This window comes from Lepidochelys olivacea (genome assembly GCF_965140295.1).
Source record: "Lepidochelys olivacea isolate rLepOli2 genome assembly, chromosome: 1".
In the NCBI taxonomy this organism is placed as follows: domain Eukaryota; kingdom Metazoa; phylum Chordata; order Testudines; family Cheloniidae; genus Lepidochelys; species Lepidochelys olivacea.
The window spans coordinates 352832894-352852116 of NC_140411.1; the positions used below are offsets into that span (position 1 = coordinate 352832894).

General features: G+C 55.9%; 1 protein-coding gene across 1 annotated transcript in view; it reads left to right on the top strand.

Moving 5' to 3' along the window:
• SND1 (staphylococcal nuclease and tudor domain containing 1) overlaps positions 1–19223 on the top strand; it is a 490888-nt gene that overhangs the window by 344586 nt on the left and 127079 nt on the right. The window contains exon 16 of the mRNA XM_084617794.1: positions 6440–6549. Coding sequence (XP_084473920.1) covers positions 6440–6549 — 110 coding nt within the window. The remainder of the gene's footprint in view (positions 1–6439; positions 6550–19223) is intronic.

Genomic DNA, 19223 nt, shown 5'->3' on the forward strand with positions numbered 1-19223 from the left:
AGGGTCACGCAACAGTTTGACTTCTGAGCCAGGCCTAGAATGCAGGTCTCCTAGGTTCTCTCCCCAGTGAGCTATGCTGCCCCCCATTTGCTGGGTGTCACAGAGTCCCCAGGCGATGCTCTGGAACTGCTCCCTACAAAGCCAGTCAGGACTCTGGGGAAGTCTCCTCTCGGGGAGCAGCCTGTCTGCAGGACAAACAGCTCACACAGCTTCCACCTTCCTGGGTCTGACCTCGGAGCATTCAGCATCCTCTGCCCCTCCGTGTGCTTCCCACAGCGAGTCCGCCCAGGCGGGGTCCTGGGGAAGACAGAGGGTCCTGCCCCGCAACTTCACAGTCAGACGTGACTCTCAGCCAGCCAGTAAAACAGAAGGTTTATTAGGCGACAGGAACATGGTCTAACACAGAGCTTGTAGGTGCAGAGAACAGGACCCCTCAGCTGGGTCCATTTGGGGGGGCAGTGAGCCAGACAACCCCGTCTGCACTTCACTCCATGTCCCAGCCAGCCCCAAACTGAAACTCTCCCCAGCCCCTCCTCCTCTGGGCTTTGTCCCTTTCCCGGGCCAGGAGGTCACCTGATTCCTTTGTTCTCCAACCCTTTAGCGCTCTCCTTGCAGGGGGGAAGGGCCCAGGCCATCAGTTGCCAGGAAACAAGGTGTCGGCCATTCTCTGTGTCCAGACCCCTGCCCACACCTGTCCTCTAGGGCTCTGCAATGATCATACACCCTTACCCCACCCCCTAGATACTTAAGAACTGCGTAGGGGAAACTGAGGCACCCCCACACTATTCAGAGGAAACATTAAGAACAGCCCTGCTTTGTCACACTGGGCCAGAGTTCTGCCCAGCCAGCGGAGGAGGGAACATGCCAGGCAGTGGCGAAAGCAGAAATTTTCCAAAGCAGGTTCCCATATGCCTGCCCGTGCCAGGAAATCTCCTCCTCCCACCTGAGTACAAAAGCTTCAGCATTAAAACCTGTGAGAGTGCAGGAAGGTGAGAGCCAGCCCTGGCCTGTGGGCCCACCACAAAGGCCCTTCAGAAGAGGACAGCAGGCTTCCTCTCTCCAAAGGGAGCTGCTGCCCCTTCCCTGGTTCAAATGGAAGAGCCGGCCCCGCCCAGCGGCTGCTTGTATTCCCAATTCATGGCAGTTCTGCCCTTTCCACATAGCGTCAGTCGGCTGGAGGAAAGCAAGTGCCAGACAAACTTGCTGCCTAAAAACAGCTGCAGTTTCACACCTACCCCAGCTGGGGGGACTGGTGGCTTTGAATGACCCTCTCCTTCCCTCCCAGGCCATGGTGCTGCGCCCAGTGGTTCTTGGCTGTCTGTGGGTTGCAGCCCCAACGTGAGGCTTTGCATGCTGGCACCTGCCGTTTCTGTGGTAGGTAGAGACATGGAGCCCCCAGCTTGCGCCCTGGCCCTTCGGGAGTTGGGGTGTGGCCCGCGCACCCATACATCAGACACCCCTTTCATGTCAGCGCTCGCCGGCGGGGTGGAAGGCGAGCAATGGCTCCGGTGGCTGGGTGCTAACGTGATGGCTGGTGTGCTGTGGGGTGCTGACTGGCCCTGTCCCGCTGCCTTGGGCACCCAGCCATTGGGCCTTGCCACTCAGCGGGCAGCGCGATTCCAGCAAACCTTGTGTCCGGCCAGGGGAATTCTCAGTTCTCCAGCTCGCCTCTGCCCACCACCGGCCCGTCTGCTGTACCCTTCCAGGATGAAATCCACCCCTGGCTGGTGCTGAGGCTTGGGCAGAGTTGTTGGCTGTTTGTCTTTGTGAGGAGGTATTGGATCCCTGGGAGAGGATCTCAGAGCCGGCCCCTCATTCCCGGCTCAGAGCCAGGGGAAGGGCTCGGCACAGCCAGGCCAAAGCCAGAGCAGTCTGAGCAGCGGTCGTTGCTGAGTTGGGACGGGGCTCTGAACGGCTGCCTCACTGTGCAGAGGTGGGAGGGCACCAGGCTGCCTGGAGTGTGGGGCCCTGGCCTTGCTGCCGTGCCACCACCTCAGCGTGTTCGCAGATCCTTGCGGCTCCCCCTTGGGATTATTCCCCTGCCCTTTGCCTCTGGCTCCCGAGGCTCAGCTGGGCCAAGACTGCCCCAGCCTCTGTCCTGTGCCCTTCGTTGCAGAAACTGCTCTGGTCTCTGCTCCAGGGTGCTCACTCCTCCCTTGGGACTGGCTGCTGGTGGTTCTCTTGCGTGGCAATGTCATGGCTTCTGAAGCATAAATGGCGTTAACCTCACGTGCACTCTCTGTGGCTTGTTAGGGCCGGAAGTGCAACCTGGTGTGGTGGTGTGGCCCGTGCCCCAGGCTCTCTGAGTCCCATGGGGAGACTGTGACGAAGCGGAACTGTTCTTAATGTTTCCTCTGAATAGTGTGGGGGTGCCTCAGTTTCCCCTACGCAGTTCTTTAGTATCTAGGTGGTGGGATAAGGGTGTATGATCATTGTAGAGCCCTAGAGGGAAGGTGTGTGCAGGGGTCTGGACACAGAGAATGGCCGACATCCTGTTTCCTGGCAACTGATGGCCTGGGCCCTTCCCCCCTGCAAGGTGAGAGCTAAAGGGTTGGAGAACAAAGGGATCCGGTGCCCTCCTGGCCCAGGAAAGGGACAAAGCCCAGAGGAGCAGGGGCTGGGGGGAGTTTCAGTTTGAGGCTGGCTGGGGACGTGGAGTGAAGTGCAGACGTGGTTGTCTGGCTCACTGCCCCCCGAAAATGGACCCAGCTGAGGGGTCCTGTTCTCTGTACCTACAAGCTCTGTTTTAGACCATGTTCCTGTCATCTAATAAACCTCTGTTTTACTGGCTGGGTGAGAGTCACGTCTGACTGTGCAGTTGGGGTGCAGGACCCTCTGTCTTCCCCAGGACCCCGCCTGGGCGGACTTGCTGTGGGAAGCGCACGGAGGGGCAGAGGATGCTGAATGCTCCGAGGTCAGACCCAGGAAAGTGGAAGCCATGTGAGCTGTGTGTCCTGCAGACAGTCTGCTCCCCGAGAGGAGACTTCCCCAGAGTCCTGCCTGGCTTCGTAGGGAGCAGCTCCAGAGCATCGCCCGGGGACTCCGTGACAGAGACCCCTTAGGGCTCTGTCCCTGAGAGCTTTGACACCACATGTACCATGAACGCTGACCATCGTGGGCCCCGGTTTCCATCCTCTCTTTGAGCAGAGCTGAGACCTCTCTCCTCTGCCTACCCCAGGGTGCAGCCTAATGTGGATCCAGCCTGGGATTGCCAGCGCGCTATACATGGCTTTGGCCACTTCTTGTGGGATTGAAACACAGCCAGCCAGTTGGAGACATGCATCCTAATGCCTAGACCGGAAATTGTAATCCCTAAATATCCCTTGCAGCCTCAGTTGCATTATTAGGTTTTCCCTTCCTGCCCTAATCTGTTGGTTAGCGTTGCTGTGGACTGTCAGTTGGCTGCACCCCAGAGGTGGCCGTATTGCAGTGCTGTGTGTGTTACTCTTTTTCCTAAAGTGATTGAGTCTCTATGGGTCAGTAGCCCTGTACACTTTTGGGGGGTTATTATCAGCACATTCTTGCATCAATCTCCCTCTAATCGTAGCTTCATGGTAAACTCCATCCCTCACCACGTGTGACTAAATCCACTGCAGACAGGCCAGCTGAGTGACTGAGGCTGTGTGAACGTAATGCGGCTGAGGGCTGGGGCCAGGGTGACTGTCAGAAGGAAGATCCCGAAAACTGGGAGCATGGTGCATTCTCACATTGCGTCTTTGGCTCGTCCACTCTCTTGGCTGAGACCTAAAGCATAGGGACGCTGCCTCTTGCTCTCAGCATCTCCATTAGAAATCCCCCTCGCAGCTTGGAACTGGAGTGTGAATGTTCCAGCTTTTAGCCCTCTTTTATTTTTAGTAATGACTTGCACGATTTGGGGATTGGGGGTAAGACTAGCACTTGACCTGCTTCTGTGTCTGTAATAACGTGGCAGAATTAATACTTGCTTATCAGGCAGTGCCCAGTCGGAGTTATCAGCAAAGGCAGCTATTAAAGGTAATAAGCACAACCCAAAATTATGCGCGCTTATTAAACTGGCTTGGGATAGCGTCTGTACCTCCAGCAGTATCTCCCTTGAGATGTTTAGCTGGCTCTGGGCAATGTTTTATGCCTTGTCTGCCTCCCGGCGGGGCTTCTGCTGCTCCTCTGGCTTTCGAGCCGGGTGTAGGAGATGGTTTCCAAGTCCCACCTGTGCTGTGTCGCTGCTACGCTGGGTGACCTCGGGCTGCATGCTCGGGGCAGCGTTTTCACATTGGGCCACATGCCTGCAACGATTTCTGTGCCTCCAGAACTCTGCCCACTGGGTCAGGGTAACTGCTCCCTGGGATTGGCGTCTCGACTGCCGAGGGGTAGGCAACTAAAAGTCTGCTGAGCACCCACCACTCCTGTTGGCTTCAATGGGGCAGCACCTCGGAAAATCGGGCGGCTTGTTCAGGTGGCGAACTCTAGGCAGCCAGGTTTGAATGTTGGCCGCCTCTGTGCACCTCACTTTCCCCATCTGGTCCAAGCGGCCAGGTCCTTTCTCCCCCAGCCCAGGAGCTGGGTTCGCTGGCAGCAGGTTACAGTGTCTGTGCTGCTCCCTGGGAGAGGAAACCCCCTTCCCTTCCCGCTGGAGCATCGTGGTTCTCGCCTCTGCCCGCACTCGGCTCTGCGCTGTGTCCCCCGTCAGCGACAATATCGCCCCAGCCTGGTGACGCGCGTCCAGCTGGCTCACAGAAGAGTTAATGGGTTCGCTGGCCCAGGTGACTGGGCTCTCCATAGAGTTGGGCTTTTCACGGGGGCAGACTGGATGGAGTGGGTGAAGTGGGGGACCCAGGCATGGATAGCATTGATTCTACGGCCAGACGGGGCCCAATTAGAGTACCAGCAAGGGTCTCTGACACTGTGAATCCATGGGCGTCCCCATCTCGCTCACCTTCGCTCCTGGTGTAGCTGCCTGTGCGGGCATTGCCTGGCATGAATGGGAAGGAGGATGCATTCCGGAGGTCTCTCCCCCGGGTCTCCAGCATAGCGAGCAACCCTTGGTAGGAAGGGCTGGCCGTGCGTTCTGACTGGATTCGTGGGTGGCTATCCAGGCTATCAGGAGTGAGGGGGGCTGTTGCTGGGGGTCTGAGGAGCTGAGCTGGGTTGGGCAGGGAGCTCTGGGCGCTCCCTGCTGCTGGCGAAGCCGCACTGACATTTCGCAGAGCGCACACACTCTCAGTGAATGAGCCTTTTGACAGATGCGGCGGTGGCTGTAATAAAGTATCTCTATGCACTGTGGTCCCCTTGTTCTCCAGCTGACAGCACACTCCCTTCTCTAAACGCTCATTTCAGGCTCCGTCCTGGCGCTTGCTTTCCCAGCTTTTATTACTTTGTAGAATTGTTTTGCAGAAATGGGCTCCTGGGTTGAGTGGAAGCCCCCCCCCCCCTCCCCCAGCTTTGTAGATTTCACCCGACTTTAAACTACTTCCCTTCCTGGCCTGGGCCTGAGCTGATCAGCATTCCGCTTGCAAGCTGCAGAGGAAATCCAGCGCTTGCCTTGCAAGGGAGTGGGGGGTGCTCACTTGCTCGCTCGCTGTAAAAGGAGTTAATAGAAGCGTTCCTCGCATCAGGGTCAGGGCTGTCCACACAGTTGCCTTTCACTTGACGATTATCCTGATCATCCTGGCGGAAGTTGTGATACCTTATTTAGATCTCTGTCCTCCTCCTCCTCCTCCCGCCCAAGCTCAGAGATTATTTCAAGCACCTGGCTCCTGGCAGAGCATTTTCCTCAGCCACCCCCTCCTCTCTGCTGGGGGGACATGGGCAATGCGTTCTGCCTAGCCGTCCTTCCCCTCCCAGGGCTTGGCTGTCTGCTCCTGTGGAGTCTCTATAGTGCCCATCACCATAGTGTCTGGGCACCTTCCCTGTCCATAAACGTTTTCCTTGAACCCCCGGGGGTATCCCAGGCCCTTTGGCCCTGATCAGGAGTCTCCTGAAGTCGCTGGAGACTCCGGTTGGCTCCGCGAGCTTTGGGTCAGGCCCCCAGTGATCTAATGCGTAGGGCAGCACAGACGTTCCTGTGCGCATCCCGAGGCTTTGCTGGCAGCTAGCCAGGAGCCGTGCCCAGCTTGCGTGCCGTGGGTCTCATGTTTCTGGGGCCTGCAGGGACTGTGGCACCCAGGATGAAAGGCTCCCTCTTGAGCCACTGCCCTGGGTGGCTTTGCAGAGCAACATCTCTGTGTGGTCTCCAGGCCAAGCATGGAGATGGAACCTTCTGTACCAAGTTCTGTGCCAGCGAGGGGTCTGGAGCTTGGAAATCTGGTGCTGTCATGTCTATCCGGGTAACTTTACAGCAGGTGAAGCTGAGGGGTCTGGTTCAGCAGAACGAGAACCTGCCCACCCCCCTCGCGCCCGTGACACCATGTGAGGCCCTTGGGGGCTCGTCTCCTCACCATGGTGTGTTTATCGCCCCACTCAGGTATCGAGTGTCCCCGCGGAGCACGAAACCTTCCCGGCCTGGTCCAGGAGGGAGAGCCCTTCAGCGAAGAAGCCACCGTCTTCACCAAGGAGCTGGTGCTGCAGCGTGAGGTAGGACATGTGCCCCCACCGTGCCCCACCTCCCCGTGCACGCAGTGGCCACTGCGGCTGGCTTTGAGGCTCCGCCTTGAAATAGGCGGCGGCAGAGGGCCATGGCCCTGGCTCCCGGGCAGTCGGTAGGGAGTGCTCGTGGGCCCCTGTTGGGCCACTGCCTCCCCACGAACAGTGCCACAGTGTGTTGGTTGATCCTGAGTGGAGACTGGGCTCCGGCTGGGACTTGCTGAGCAGGTCGAGTGGCGCTCGAGGTGAGTGTTGTGGTCAGCAGAGCCCTAGCTGGTGAGGTCCCGGTGGGCAGCGTTTGATCTGGGCTGCTGCACCTCACTGGAGTGTGCTCTGGAGTCACGCTTCTCCCTGGCCGTTATTCCCGGCTCTCGGTGGGGAAGTTTGTTTATAACGTAGCATACTCACCGGTAAGGCTTGGGTTAGTGAAACGTTTTCAAGCAAAGGGAGCAGCCTTTGGGATTGGAAGGGTCTGTTGGGGGCGGGGCTGTGCCCGTTCCCCGGTGAAATGCCCAGCTGTGCCCTTTGTGCCGTCCAGGAGAGGGACAGCAATTGCTGGTTGGTCGAGTTCCCCAGCCATGGAGCCCTGCGGCTGCTCGGTGTTCTGCTGACCCACCAGGAAGTGGGTAGATGCTGCAAAATTGGTCCCTGGTAGGCAGACAGACAAGCCCCACTGAGCCCCGACTCCCATGGTAACTGGCCTCGGACCTTGTTCCGAGATCTGCATCTCATGGTTCCAGCCTCGCTTTGCTTTGCTGGGGTCCGAACCAGCCCCGGGATGTCAGGTCTGCAGCGTGGGCAGGGTGCCACTCGGATGATTTGAGGACATCAGTAACTCAGCCAGAGGGTTGGGGTCTGTCACAGGAGTGGCTGTGTGAGGTTCTATGGCCTGCGATGTGCAGGAGGTCAGACTAGGTGATCATGATGGTCCCTTCCAACCTTAGAGTCGGAGTGTATAGGCCTAGCAAGCTTGCAGCTGAGAGAGCTCCATGGGCTGACTGGCAAAGGCCCGAAGTGCACCCAAGGGTGGCTGGTTGAAATTGGAAGGCATCTGGGTGCTGGTTAAAGTATTGAGAACCCATTTCCCGGGACAGAAGAGCTCAGCTGGGAAAGATCGAGGGGTCTAACTAGAAGTGTGTGAGAATCGGGGGGCGGCTGTATGTGCAGGGGGCAGCCTCTCGGGGGCGGGGCGCGTGCTGGCAGCGGGGGCGGGGCGCGTGCTGGCAGCGGGGGCGGGGCGCGTGCTGGCAGCGGGGGCGGGGCGCGTGCTGGCAGCAGTCCCTTGGGGGAGGCAGCAGGGGCGGGGCACGTGCTGGCAGCAGTCCTGGGGGGGGGGGCAGCGGGGGCATGTGACCAGGTGTTTAACTCTGGGTTTGGGGAAGGGACTCTACGTTTCTGCAGGAGGTGGAGCAGAGGGTCGGGTCTGGCCCTCTGAAAGCGCTCGGGCTGACTCCTGCAGCCGGGCTCAGGCTGGGGCTTGTTTCTCACCCCTGTGAAGCACCAGTTCTCTGTTCCGCAGGGAGCGTGTGGCCGCTCACCCCCACGCTGTGAAGTCTCTCTCTGAGCAGGCCCTGCTGCACCGGGTTGAAGGGGGTTCAAAGGAGCCCAGCCAGCCCCTTCTTCTCCCGGACCTAGAACCATGCAGGGGAGACTCCCCCTCTGGCTGCCTCCCAGCCACGGGGCCTTTGGGAAGGAGCCAGTCAGAGGCCAGCGCCTGCTTTGTACCATGTTCTCGTGGCATGCTCCACGCCCTGCGCCTGCTGCTCCCGCCCCTGGTCTTTCCATCTAGCCAATCCCCTGCTTGCCTCAGATTTAAGTAGCGAATGAATCCCTGCCCGTCCCGGCACTGCCATGCTGTTTGCTGCTGTCACATCTGTCCTCACTTCTGCTTGTGTGTCCAGTCTCTCTCCCCCGCCCCGTGTGTGTCATGTCTATGGAGACTGAGCAATTCTGGGGGACTTGCTCTGCTCGGGCAGCGCCGGGGAAGGAGCACTGTTAACAGGCGTACTAATCCCAGTAGAAAGCAGGCTGCTCCCTGGCCGCAGAGCGTGTAACGCTTTCACCTCTCAGAAAGCCAGCCCAGCTCCCCCTGCTCCTGCATGCTGGCTCCCTGGCAGACGGGCACCGTGCGCTGGTTGCTCTCCTCTTGCACAGACAGGCATTGGTTGGGCCCAGGACAGTCCCAAGGCAGGACAGTGACCTGCAGGGCTAGCAGCAGTTTCACCTTGTGGCCTGTGAGGAGTGGACGGGGGGACGCCCAGTGTGCCCCCCACGCGCCCAATTATCAGAGAGGCTGCTAGACGTGGCGCCGAACCACTCTCTCCTTTCTCTTTGAGAGAGATCTTTGCCTTGACCTTGGGCACCTCTGCACACCAGAGCTTTTCCAGCAGGCTTCCGCTCCTGCCTGCGACTCACTCGTGAATTCTGTGACCTTTTCACTAGACCTTTAGCATCTCAAAACACCAGGAAGGACCACTCCCCCTCTCCGAAATCCCATCCTTGTGCCCCTTCACCTTGGCAGCTCCTTCCCAAGCCATGGGGATCCTTAGGTGAACCTACAGAAGATGCGGCAAGCACTGAGATCAGGCCGATTGCAGTGTTTGGAGGGGGCTGGGAGCTGGCCCCTGGGCAGGGGAGCAGGGGGCTCTTTCAGAGATGAGCCGATCCATTCTTGGGTGGGGAATAGCTCGCGTGCGGTGGGAGGCAGAATGCCGGGGTGTGTTGCAGGCCAGGCGGTACCGTCACGTGCGTGGATCTCGCTGGTGGTGCGTCCTGGTGTGTGGACAGCACCACACTGCTGTGCTTTGTCCCCCTCTGACATGTGCGCTCTGTTTTATTCATTGGGCACATTCCCCTCCAAGGGATCCATGCTTCAGATGAGGAAAATTTATGTATCAATTTTGCATCATTGCCCTGTATTCTAACTCCCACCCGTTCGGTTTAAATTGATTTAAGAACTGGTTATCTCGGGAACTGTCAACCCAATTCCCCTTAAATTCGTTTTCCGCGTCCGCTGCGTAAAGCCAGCCCGCTTTGAGAAGCTGACATTTCCAGCCATCATTCACTGTCAAGTTATTCCGCAGCCCCGGCTGCATTTCCCGGCTCCCTTTCAGAAGAAAAGGTCTCCATTTGGCGAGTTTCTCAGGTCTCTCCTATCCCAGCACAACCCCGCTGCGTTTGCATTCAGCAAAGCTGCCACTTCTGCAAGCTTTTTAATACACAGTAATGACTCGAGACTTCTTGCAGTGAGCAGAGTTTTCTGGGCTCCATGGTGTACTGCAGTCTGGCGCGGGAGCCTTCTCTGGGGTCGCGCAGAAGCAGCTGTAATAGGCAAATTGTGGGGGTTCCCCACCTCTGTCCTTCCCTGTCCAGGAAACCAGTAATTCAAATCAAAGTCGGTGTGTGAGTCTCTAATAGCTGCACACAGCTCTCCTTTCTCCCTCCCCCACACGCATGCAATTACTCCGACCCCGCGGAGAAGATGATTCTGGTGCCAGTTTGATCAGCCACAGACAATTACCCGTCAGGAATGAGATTGGGCACTCCCCACCGTCCTGTGGGATTGAACAAGTTGCCTTTGTCCAGGCAGACAGCGCTGGGATGGCAGTGAACTGGAGGTGGAGTTCGGGTGGAGGGGACGTCCCCGTGGAATAGCTACCCCGAGAAATTGGTTAGGGTCGTAAGAACTGCCAGACCGGATCAGAGCCAAGGTCCGTCTAGTCCCCTTCTACCACAAGCCTACCAAAAACGAGGCAATTAATAAAATCTTTAAAAGCCCATCCTACCCCCATACTGAGATTTCATCCTGAAAAGGAAAATTATTCTAGAGACTCCATGAAGTCCGCTAGGGACTTTGCTCTTGCTGCCAATTTTGAGCCGGCAGGCACCCTGATACCAGGGTGATGGTCTGGTGTGTAAAATCACTAACTTCTATCACTTGTGCTCCCACTGTTATGCTGGTAGTGGGGTACACTTTGGGTGGGTTCTCTCCCCGCCGGTGAGCTACACGCCTGTTTGCAAACAGGCGTTGTGGAAGAAATGCCCTTCCCGTTTGGCAGGGCTAAATAGCCATCCACTCTCGATTGCTTCACTCTGTTACTACAAGTGCCACCAGAGAACTTCCTGCTGCCGTTCCCTTCCTGCTCTGTCTGCTGTGCGATAGAAGTGTTTGTTTATTCCTCTGCTGTGCATTTACGGGCTATTTCCGATCAAAAAGCACTCCTGCTCTTCTGTTGCACTTTCAAGAGCAACTAGCATTGTAGCACGGGGAAACTGATCTGTGTTTTGGCTGTGCAGGCAGCTTTGCAGGGTCTGTGGTAGCGATGAGCATGTCCTTGGCCAGCTTTCATTTCTGTGGGAGGCTGCCTGGGCTGCTGAGTGTCCCCAAATCCTTCAGCCAGGGAGCTGGGAGGGCTTGGGTTACCTAAGGGTGTAAACGTCAAGGAAGGGAGCGGCATTAACTCGAGGCTGTCGGTGGGGCTAGAGGGTGAAATTGAGGAAGGAAGGCTGTAGAAGGACTGCGAGGAAAGTCTGCTGGGAGGTGCAGAATGCTTTGCCTCTGGAATAGTCCGCCCATGGAAGATTTGTCACTTAAGGCTCTCCGGCTCTAGAGTGTGAACTGTAGGGAGGTGAAGTCCCGTGGGTCCGAGCAGCTAGCCAGACGAGCTCCCTGCCACCCGTCGCTTTCAGGCTGTAGAGATTTGAGGTGAAAAAGGACAGTGCTGGAACAACTGGCCAAGGGACGTGGGGGGGCTTGTGACGTTCTGATCAGGGGTCTCTTTCCAGAGCGCTGCTCTAGCTCAGCCATCGACCTGCTGGGTTTGGTGCCCGGCTGGAGTTCTCTGGCCCAGCTATGTGGGAGGTTAGACTAGAACTGGGTTATTGCAGTGGTCGCTTCGGGCCTTGAAAGCAGGGGGCAGATGAATGTTTCGAGAGAACCAGCCAGCCTAGGAGTTCTTATGGGACTGCAGAATGGAGTGGCCAAGCCACTATCAAATAGATGCCTTCCCTCATTTTAATTAGCTACCACACTGGAGCGCTAGAGCCCACGTAATAGGTACAACGAAAAGGGGCAGTAGATATCAAGAGATCTAGGTGCTTCTGTGTCCCCTGCCGCTGTAGTATCTGAGTGCTTTACAGTCTTGGAATGTATCTGCCCTCCCAACACCCTGTGTTGTTATCCCTGGGCTGTTAGCAGTTGGGAAACGGAGGCACACCAGGCCCAGGGTCACACACGGAGTCTGCGACAGAGAAGGGACTTGAGCCCAGGTTTCCCAAGTCCTAGGCTAGAACCCTGCCCGCTGCCCCACCCTCCAGTACGGCAAACTTTATTTCCGTACCAAGCCCGGTGGTGGAAATGATCACTGGAGGGTCACAGGCCCCCTGGACGAACGAGGTACGGTAAGGCCAGACCCGCCTGGCTTCCGTGCCATGACAGCCTGCCTTGGTAATCGCTGGGGCGCCATTGTGCGCATCCGCAGAGCAGCGTGTCAAGAGCAGCGGGCAGCGCAGCTTGTTTGGGGTTCCAAGCGCCTTCCCCAAAGCCCCTCCCGCGAGCGCAGGAAGGAAGCTCTGGAACCTGGCGCGAAAGGGAAAGCGTGGCCCTGAGCTGGGAAGCGGTGATGAGCCAGCAAACACCGGGGTCAAAGGTCAAGTTCCAGCGACAGGCTCCCAAGGGACTCAGCTCTTTAGAGCAGACTTTGAGCGTCAGCGGGACCGAGCTGGGGAATGGGCAGCCTGACGCAGAGGGAAGCAGTGAGCTGAAGTGACTAGACACAGTGCTGGGTTCTGAATGGATGGTGAGCGTCTCCGCTGAGACCTCCACTCGATGCACTGTCGGGGGAGCAAAGGCAGCATGCTGATGTGCAGGGCTGGGTGGGCTGCTCCGTTCACCTCCTGGCATGGGATCCAACCCGCTCTCGTGCAGCCTTCGGCTGGTAGCCAAGTGTGAACGGCACCACGGAAAGAGAAGCTGTGATGCCCTGTAGGCCCCAGGGTCTGGGCGCGCTCCACCTTGGGGGTTGCTTACCCCGGTCCGGTCAGGCTCTTGACCCCTACGGCGTGCTGTGAAGCAGTGAGGACAGGCAGTTCGGCAGTGGACAGCTGAACTGTGGGTTGGAGTCGGTCTCGTGGGAATGTAGCTGGATTTTGTCCAGTGCCTGCCTCAGCTGATAGCAGTGCTGTGCCGTGGGGCACTTGGGTGATCCCGACAGGAACACCATCCATCGCTTCCCTCCGCCCGCAACACTCGCTTACGCTCCCGAAACATACAGCACCTATTAGCTGGGCCAATGGAGACGACAAATAATTGGAGCTACGCCTCTGTGACGAAGTGGGACTGTTCTTAATGTATCTTCTGAATATTGTGGGGGTGCCTCAGTTTCCCCTCTGCAGTTCTTAAGTATCTAGGGGGTGGGGTAAGGGTGTATGATCATTGCAGAGCCCTAGAGGGCAGGTGTGTGCGGGGGTCTGGATACAGAGAATGGCCAACACCCTGTTTCCTGGCAACTGGTGGCCTGGCCCTTCCCCCCTGCAAGGTGAGAGCTGAAGGGTTGGAGAACAAAGGAATCCGGTGGCACAGGAAAGGGACAAAGCCCAGAGGAGGAGGGGCTGGAGGGAGTTTGTTTGGGGCTGGCTGGAGACATGGAGTGAAGTATAGACGTAGTCGAAGCTCCCTGCTCCCCCAGAAGGACTTGACTGAGGGGTCCTGGGTGTCCCCACAAGCTCTGTTTTGGACTGTGTTCCTGCTGTGCAATAAACCTTCTGTTTTACTGGCTGGCTGAGAGTCTCAGTGGATCCCAGGAAGAGGGGTGCAGGGCCTGGACTCCCCCACACTCCGTGACAGCCTCTCAGACGCAGTGCGCTCAGTGATGCTTCATCCTTGCCCTCACGTTTGGGTATTTGCCGATTGGCTCACTCAGAAAATCCGGTTACTCACCATTAGTCTCCCGCTCGTTAGTGTGAACTAACGAGGCTCTGCTGCAATTACAACTAATCAATAAAAGCCCATTTTGGCCCCTGGCCGCCCTGCCCTGCCGAGCTCTGGGGGTGGCGGTGTGGTGGTAGGGATCAGTCAGGGGTCCTGGGGCAGTGGGGGCGGTAGGAGAACAGATGGCTTTCTCTAGCACTTGCGCTGCAGGGAGGGCATCCTGCTAAGGGCTGGAGATGTCACGCTCACAGCTGTGTGCGCCTGTCTCGCAGGCTAGTGACTAAGGCAGCGCCTTGACCAGGCTGCTAAGTGGCACAAGGACTCAGCTGTAAGACAGGAATGAGTGAGTGGCCCTTTAAGTCCACGGTGTGGGTCAGTTCCACCGAGCCGGGGAGATGGGCAGAGATGAGGAACCTTTTGTCACTGACCTGTCTAAGGCCAGCCACAATGAGGAGCATAAAACCCCCCAGAACTTGGCCAGGGAGCTCCTCACCATGCTAGTGTGGACGGTGATGGGGGGACCCAGGGGTTGCCCAGATCATGTGCCATTGAAGGCTGCATTGCCCTCACCTTCAGTGCAGAGAGGCCACTGCCGGTAGGGTGCCGTGCCGTCACGCTGCTGTGCCGTGCCAAGCCGAGTGGGTGATGTACCCAGCGTGCCATCACGCTGCTGTGCCGTGCCGAGCCGAGTGGGTGATGTACCCAGCGTGCCATCATGCTGCCGTGCCGTGCCGAGTGGGTGACGTGCCCGGCGTGCCGTCACGGTGCCGTGCCGAGCTGAGTGGGTGACGTGCCCGGCGTGCCGTCACGGTGCCGTGCCGAGCCGAGTGGGCGACGTGCCCGGCGTGCCGTGCCATGTCACAGCAGGAGCGGTGTGGGAGATGCAGCTCTTCTCACCCCCAAAGAACGTCCCTGTCGGTCCCTCGGTCTCACGCAGTACAGGCGGTGGGGCTGTCCCTGGGATGCCTTTCTGAGCCACAGGACAAAGTATATTGCCTGGGTGCTTCTGGGCCTCCTGTGCGCTGTGTCCCCGACCCCCTCCCGGTTCCCCAAAGCCCGGCCGCACCAAATACCTCCCGGCAGCTGCACTGCTTGGGGCTGTGCTGGCCCTTACTCTCAGATCCCCTTTTCCCACTCCCTTTGCTTAACCAGATGATTGGGAGGGGCGGTGGGGGGGCTGGCTAAGGACTGAACAATCCCCCGTCCCGTGGGATGCCCCTGGCCGTGCATGGCCCTTGGCGAGCTGGTCGGATCCCCTCGCTCCTCAGCTAGGGGTGGGTTGGCATGTGGTGGCGGTTCTGGGGCTGGGATCCTGATGCCCATCTGCAGGGCTCGCTCCGGATGGCCCACTTAGATCTTGGGCTGCATGAGGACATGAAGGCTGGGGACTTTGGGAGGTGGAATGGTGGCAAGCAGGCCCCTGGTAAAGCAGCCATTGGGAAGCCTGCCTCTTGTATGCTTTGCCTGTTAGTGCAGCCCTGCTATGCCCATGTGGTGTGGGCATGCCCCATAACCCTTGGCCTCTGGATGCCAAAGGAGGGAGAGCTGGCAGTGCTGTCCTACCCCCAGCCTTCTGTGGAGCCGCTGGAAGGAGACTCAGGCCTGAGGAGCAGGAGCTGCTTTTGTGTTGGCCCCGCTGTGGGTGGGGTCCAGGCGAGCCTCCCAGTGCAGAGCCAGGCAGGTGCTTGCAGGGGTGCAGAACCCTCAGTAAGCAGTACGGGGATGGGCGGGGCTGGCTGCAGGGTTTGTGGCATCCCAGTCTGGAGAGGATAGGCCAGGCTGTCGGAATCTTTCCCAGTGATTGTGCGGCCTCCTCTAGGAGCCAGGGATTGCATAGGGGTGCATGGCTGACATGGAGCCAGAAACATCACCTTAGCTAAGGTGCAGGAGAGACGGAGGGGAGGGACTCTCCGAGGCTCTGTCTGTGAGCTTGTGACTCACAGAATTTATGGCGTTTCCCTGGCCTTGGCTAGCCCCAGCTCGCTCTAATTACACAAGTCACCCTGCAGAAGGGGCTTCTCTCCCTTCCTTACAGGAACATTTAAATTACTTTTTCTTTTGATCTTCCAAGGGAAACCATCTAAACAACCTAACAGATCTCTGCTTGGAGGTTTTGTGTGTGGAGGTTTCCCATCTGATTGGAGGGGCGGAGAAGGAGAGGTGAGAAATTGCTGTTGAAAAGAAATGGAAGGTCAGATGTTTGCTATTTCTTCACCCAGCATCTTCCGTATGTCTGCTCTCCTGCTAGTGATGCATCAGCAGCTGCAAGGCCCTGGGAGGGAGAGGCAGATGAGAGCTGGGGGTTTAGCCCCATGCTGGAAAGATCTGCTCCCCTGTATGCCAAGAGTTTGCTCCATCTCCTAGCCTAGGTATAAAAAGAAAAGGAGGACTTGTGGCACCTTAGAAACTAACCAATTTATTTGAGCATGAGCTTTCGTGAGCTACAGCTCACTTCATCGGACGCATACCGTGGATACTGCAGCAGACTTTATATACACACAGAGATCATGAAACAATACCTCCTCCCACCCCACTGTCCTGCTGGTAATAGCTTATCTAAAGTGATCATCAAGTTGGGCCATTTCCAGCACAAATCCAGGTTTTCTCACCCTCCACCACCCCCCCCCCCCAAACTCACTCTCCTGCTGGTAATAGCCTATCCAAAGTGACAACTCTCTACACAATGTGCATGATAATCAAAGTGGGCCATTTCCTGCACAAATCCAGGTTCTCTCACCCCCCTCCAAAAACCACACACACAAACTCACACCCCCCACCCCCATACACACACAAACTCACTCTCCTGCTGGCAATAGCTCATCCAAACTGACCACTCTCCAAGTTTAAATCCAAGTTTAACCAGAACATCTGGGGGGGTTAGGAAAAAACAAGAGGAAATAGGCTACCTTGCATAATGACTTAGCCACTCCCAGTCTCTATTTAAGCCTAAATTAATAGTATCCAATTTGCAAATGAATTCCAATTCAGCAGTTTCTCGCTGGAGTCTGGATTTGAAGTTTTTTTGTTTTAAGATAGCGACCTTCATGTCTGTGATTGCGTGACCAGAGAGATTGAAGTGTTCTCCGACTGGTTTATGAATGTTATAATTCTTGACATCTGATTTGTGTCCATTTATTCTTTTACGTAGAGACTGTCCAGTTTGACCAATGTAAATGGCAGAGGGGCATTGCTGGCACATGATGGCATAGATCACATTGGCGGATGTGCAGGTGAACGAGCCTGATAAAATGAAAAGGAGTACTTGTGGCACCTTAGAGACTAACCAATTTATTTGAGCATGAGCTTTCGTAAATTGGTTAGTCTCTAAGGTGCCACAAGTACTCCTTTTCTTTTTGCGAATACAGACTAACACGGCTGTTACTCTGGAGCCTCTGATAGCGTGGCTGATGTTATTAGGCCCTGTGATGGTGTCCCTTAATAGATATGTGGGCACAGTTGGCAACGGGCTTTGTTGCAAGGATAAGTTCCTGGGTTAGTGGTTCTGTTGTGTGGTATGTGGTTGTTGGTGAGTATTTGCTTCAGGTTGCGGGGCTGTCTGTAGGCAAGGTCGAAACAGCAAACTGGACTTCTGCATAGAGTGCTTCCGCCGACGTGCACGGGCTGAAATTGTGGAAAAGCAGCATCACTTGCCCCATAACCTCAGCCATGCGGAACGCAATGACATCCACAGCCTCAGAAACAACTCTGACATCATAATCAAAAAGGCTGACAAAGGACGTGCTGTTGTCATCATGAATAGGTCGGAATATGAACAAGAGGCTGCTCGGCAGCTCTCCAACACCACTTTCTACAAGCCATTACCCTATGATCCCACTGAGAGTTACCAAAAGCAACTACAGCATTTGCTCAAGAAACTTCCTGAAAAAGCACAAGATCAAATCCGCACAGACACACCCCTGGAACCCCGACCTGGGATATTCTATCTACTACCCAAGATCCATAAACCTGGAAATCCTGGGCGCCCCATCATCTCAGGCATTGGCATCCTGACAGCAGGATTGTCTGGCTATGTAGACTCCCTCCTCAGGCCCTACGCTACCAGCACTCCCAGCTACCTTCGAGACACCACTGACTTCCTGAGGAAACTACAATCCATCAGTGATCTTCCTGATAACACCATCCTGGCCACTATGGATGTAGAAGCCCTCTACACCAACATTCCACACAAAGATGGACTACAAGCCGTCAAGAACACTATCCCCGATAATGTCACGGCTAACCTGGTGGCTGAACTTTGTGACTTTGTCCTTACCCATAACTATTTCACATTTGGAGACAATGTATACCTTCAGATCAGCGGCACTGCTATGGGTACCCGCATGGCCCCACAGTATGCCAACATTTTTATGGCTGATTTAGAACAATGCTTCCTCAGCTCTCGTCCCCTAAAGCCCCTACTCTACTTGCGCTCTGTTGATGACATCTTCATCATCTGGACCCATGGAAAAGAAGCCCTTGAGGAATTCCACCATGATTTCAACAACTTCCATCCCACCATCAACCTCAGCCTGGTCCAGTCCACACAAGAGATCCACTTCCTGGACACTACAGTGCTAATAAACAATGGTCACATAAACACCACCCTATACCGGAAACCTACTGACCGCTATTCCTACCTACATGCCTCCAGCTTTCACCCTGACCACACCACACGATCCATCGTCTACAGCCAAGCTCTGTGACACAACCGCATTTGCTCCAACCCCTCAGACAGAGACAAACACCTACAAGATCTCTGTCAAGCTTTCTTACAACTACAATACCCACCTGCGGAAGTGAAGAAACAGATTGATAAAGCCAGAAGAGTTCCCAGAAGTTACCTACTACAGGACAGGCCTAACAAAGAAAATAACAGAATGCCACTATCCGTCACCTTCAGCCCCCAACTAAAACCCATCCAACCCATTATTAAGGATCTACAACCTATCCTAAAGGATGACCCAACACTCGCACAAATCTTGGGAGACAGGCCAGTCCTTGCCTACAGACAGCCCCGCAACCTGAAGCAAATACTCACCAACAACCACATACCACACAACAGAACCACTAACCCAGGAACTTATCCTTGCAACAAAGCCCGTTGCCAACTGTGCCCACATATCTATTCAGGGGACACCATCACAAGGCCTAACATCAGCCGCACTATCAGAGGCTCGTTCACTTGCACATCCACCAATGTGATCTATGCCATCCTGTGCCAGCAATGCCCCTCTGCCATTTACATTGGTCAAACTGGACAGTCTCTACATAAAAGAATAAATGGACACAAATCAGATGTCAAGAATTATAACATTCATAAACCAGTCGGAGAACACTTCAATCTCTCTGGTCACGCAATCACAGACATGAAGGTCGCTATCTTAAAACAAAAAAACTTCAAATCCAGACTCCAGCGAGAAACTGCTGAATTGGAATTCATTTGCAAATTGGATACTATTAATTTAGGCTTAAATAGAGACTGGGAGTGGCTAAGTCATTATGCAAGGTAGCCTATTTCCCCTTGTTTTTTCCTACCCCCGCCCCCCCCCCCCAGACGTTCTGGTTAAACTTGGATTTAAACTTGGAGAGTGGTCAGTTTGGATGAGCTATTGCCAGCAGGAGAGTGAGTTTGTGTGTGTATGTGGGTGGGGGGGTGAGAAAACCTGGATTTGTGCTGGAAATGGCCCACCTTGATTATCATGCATATTGTAGGGAGAGTGGTCGCTTTGGATGAGCT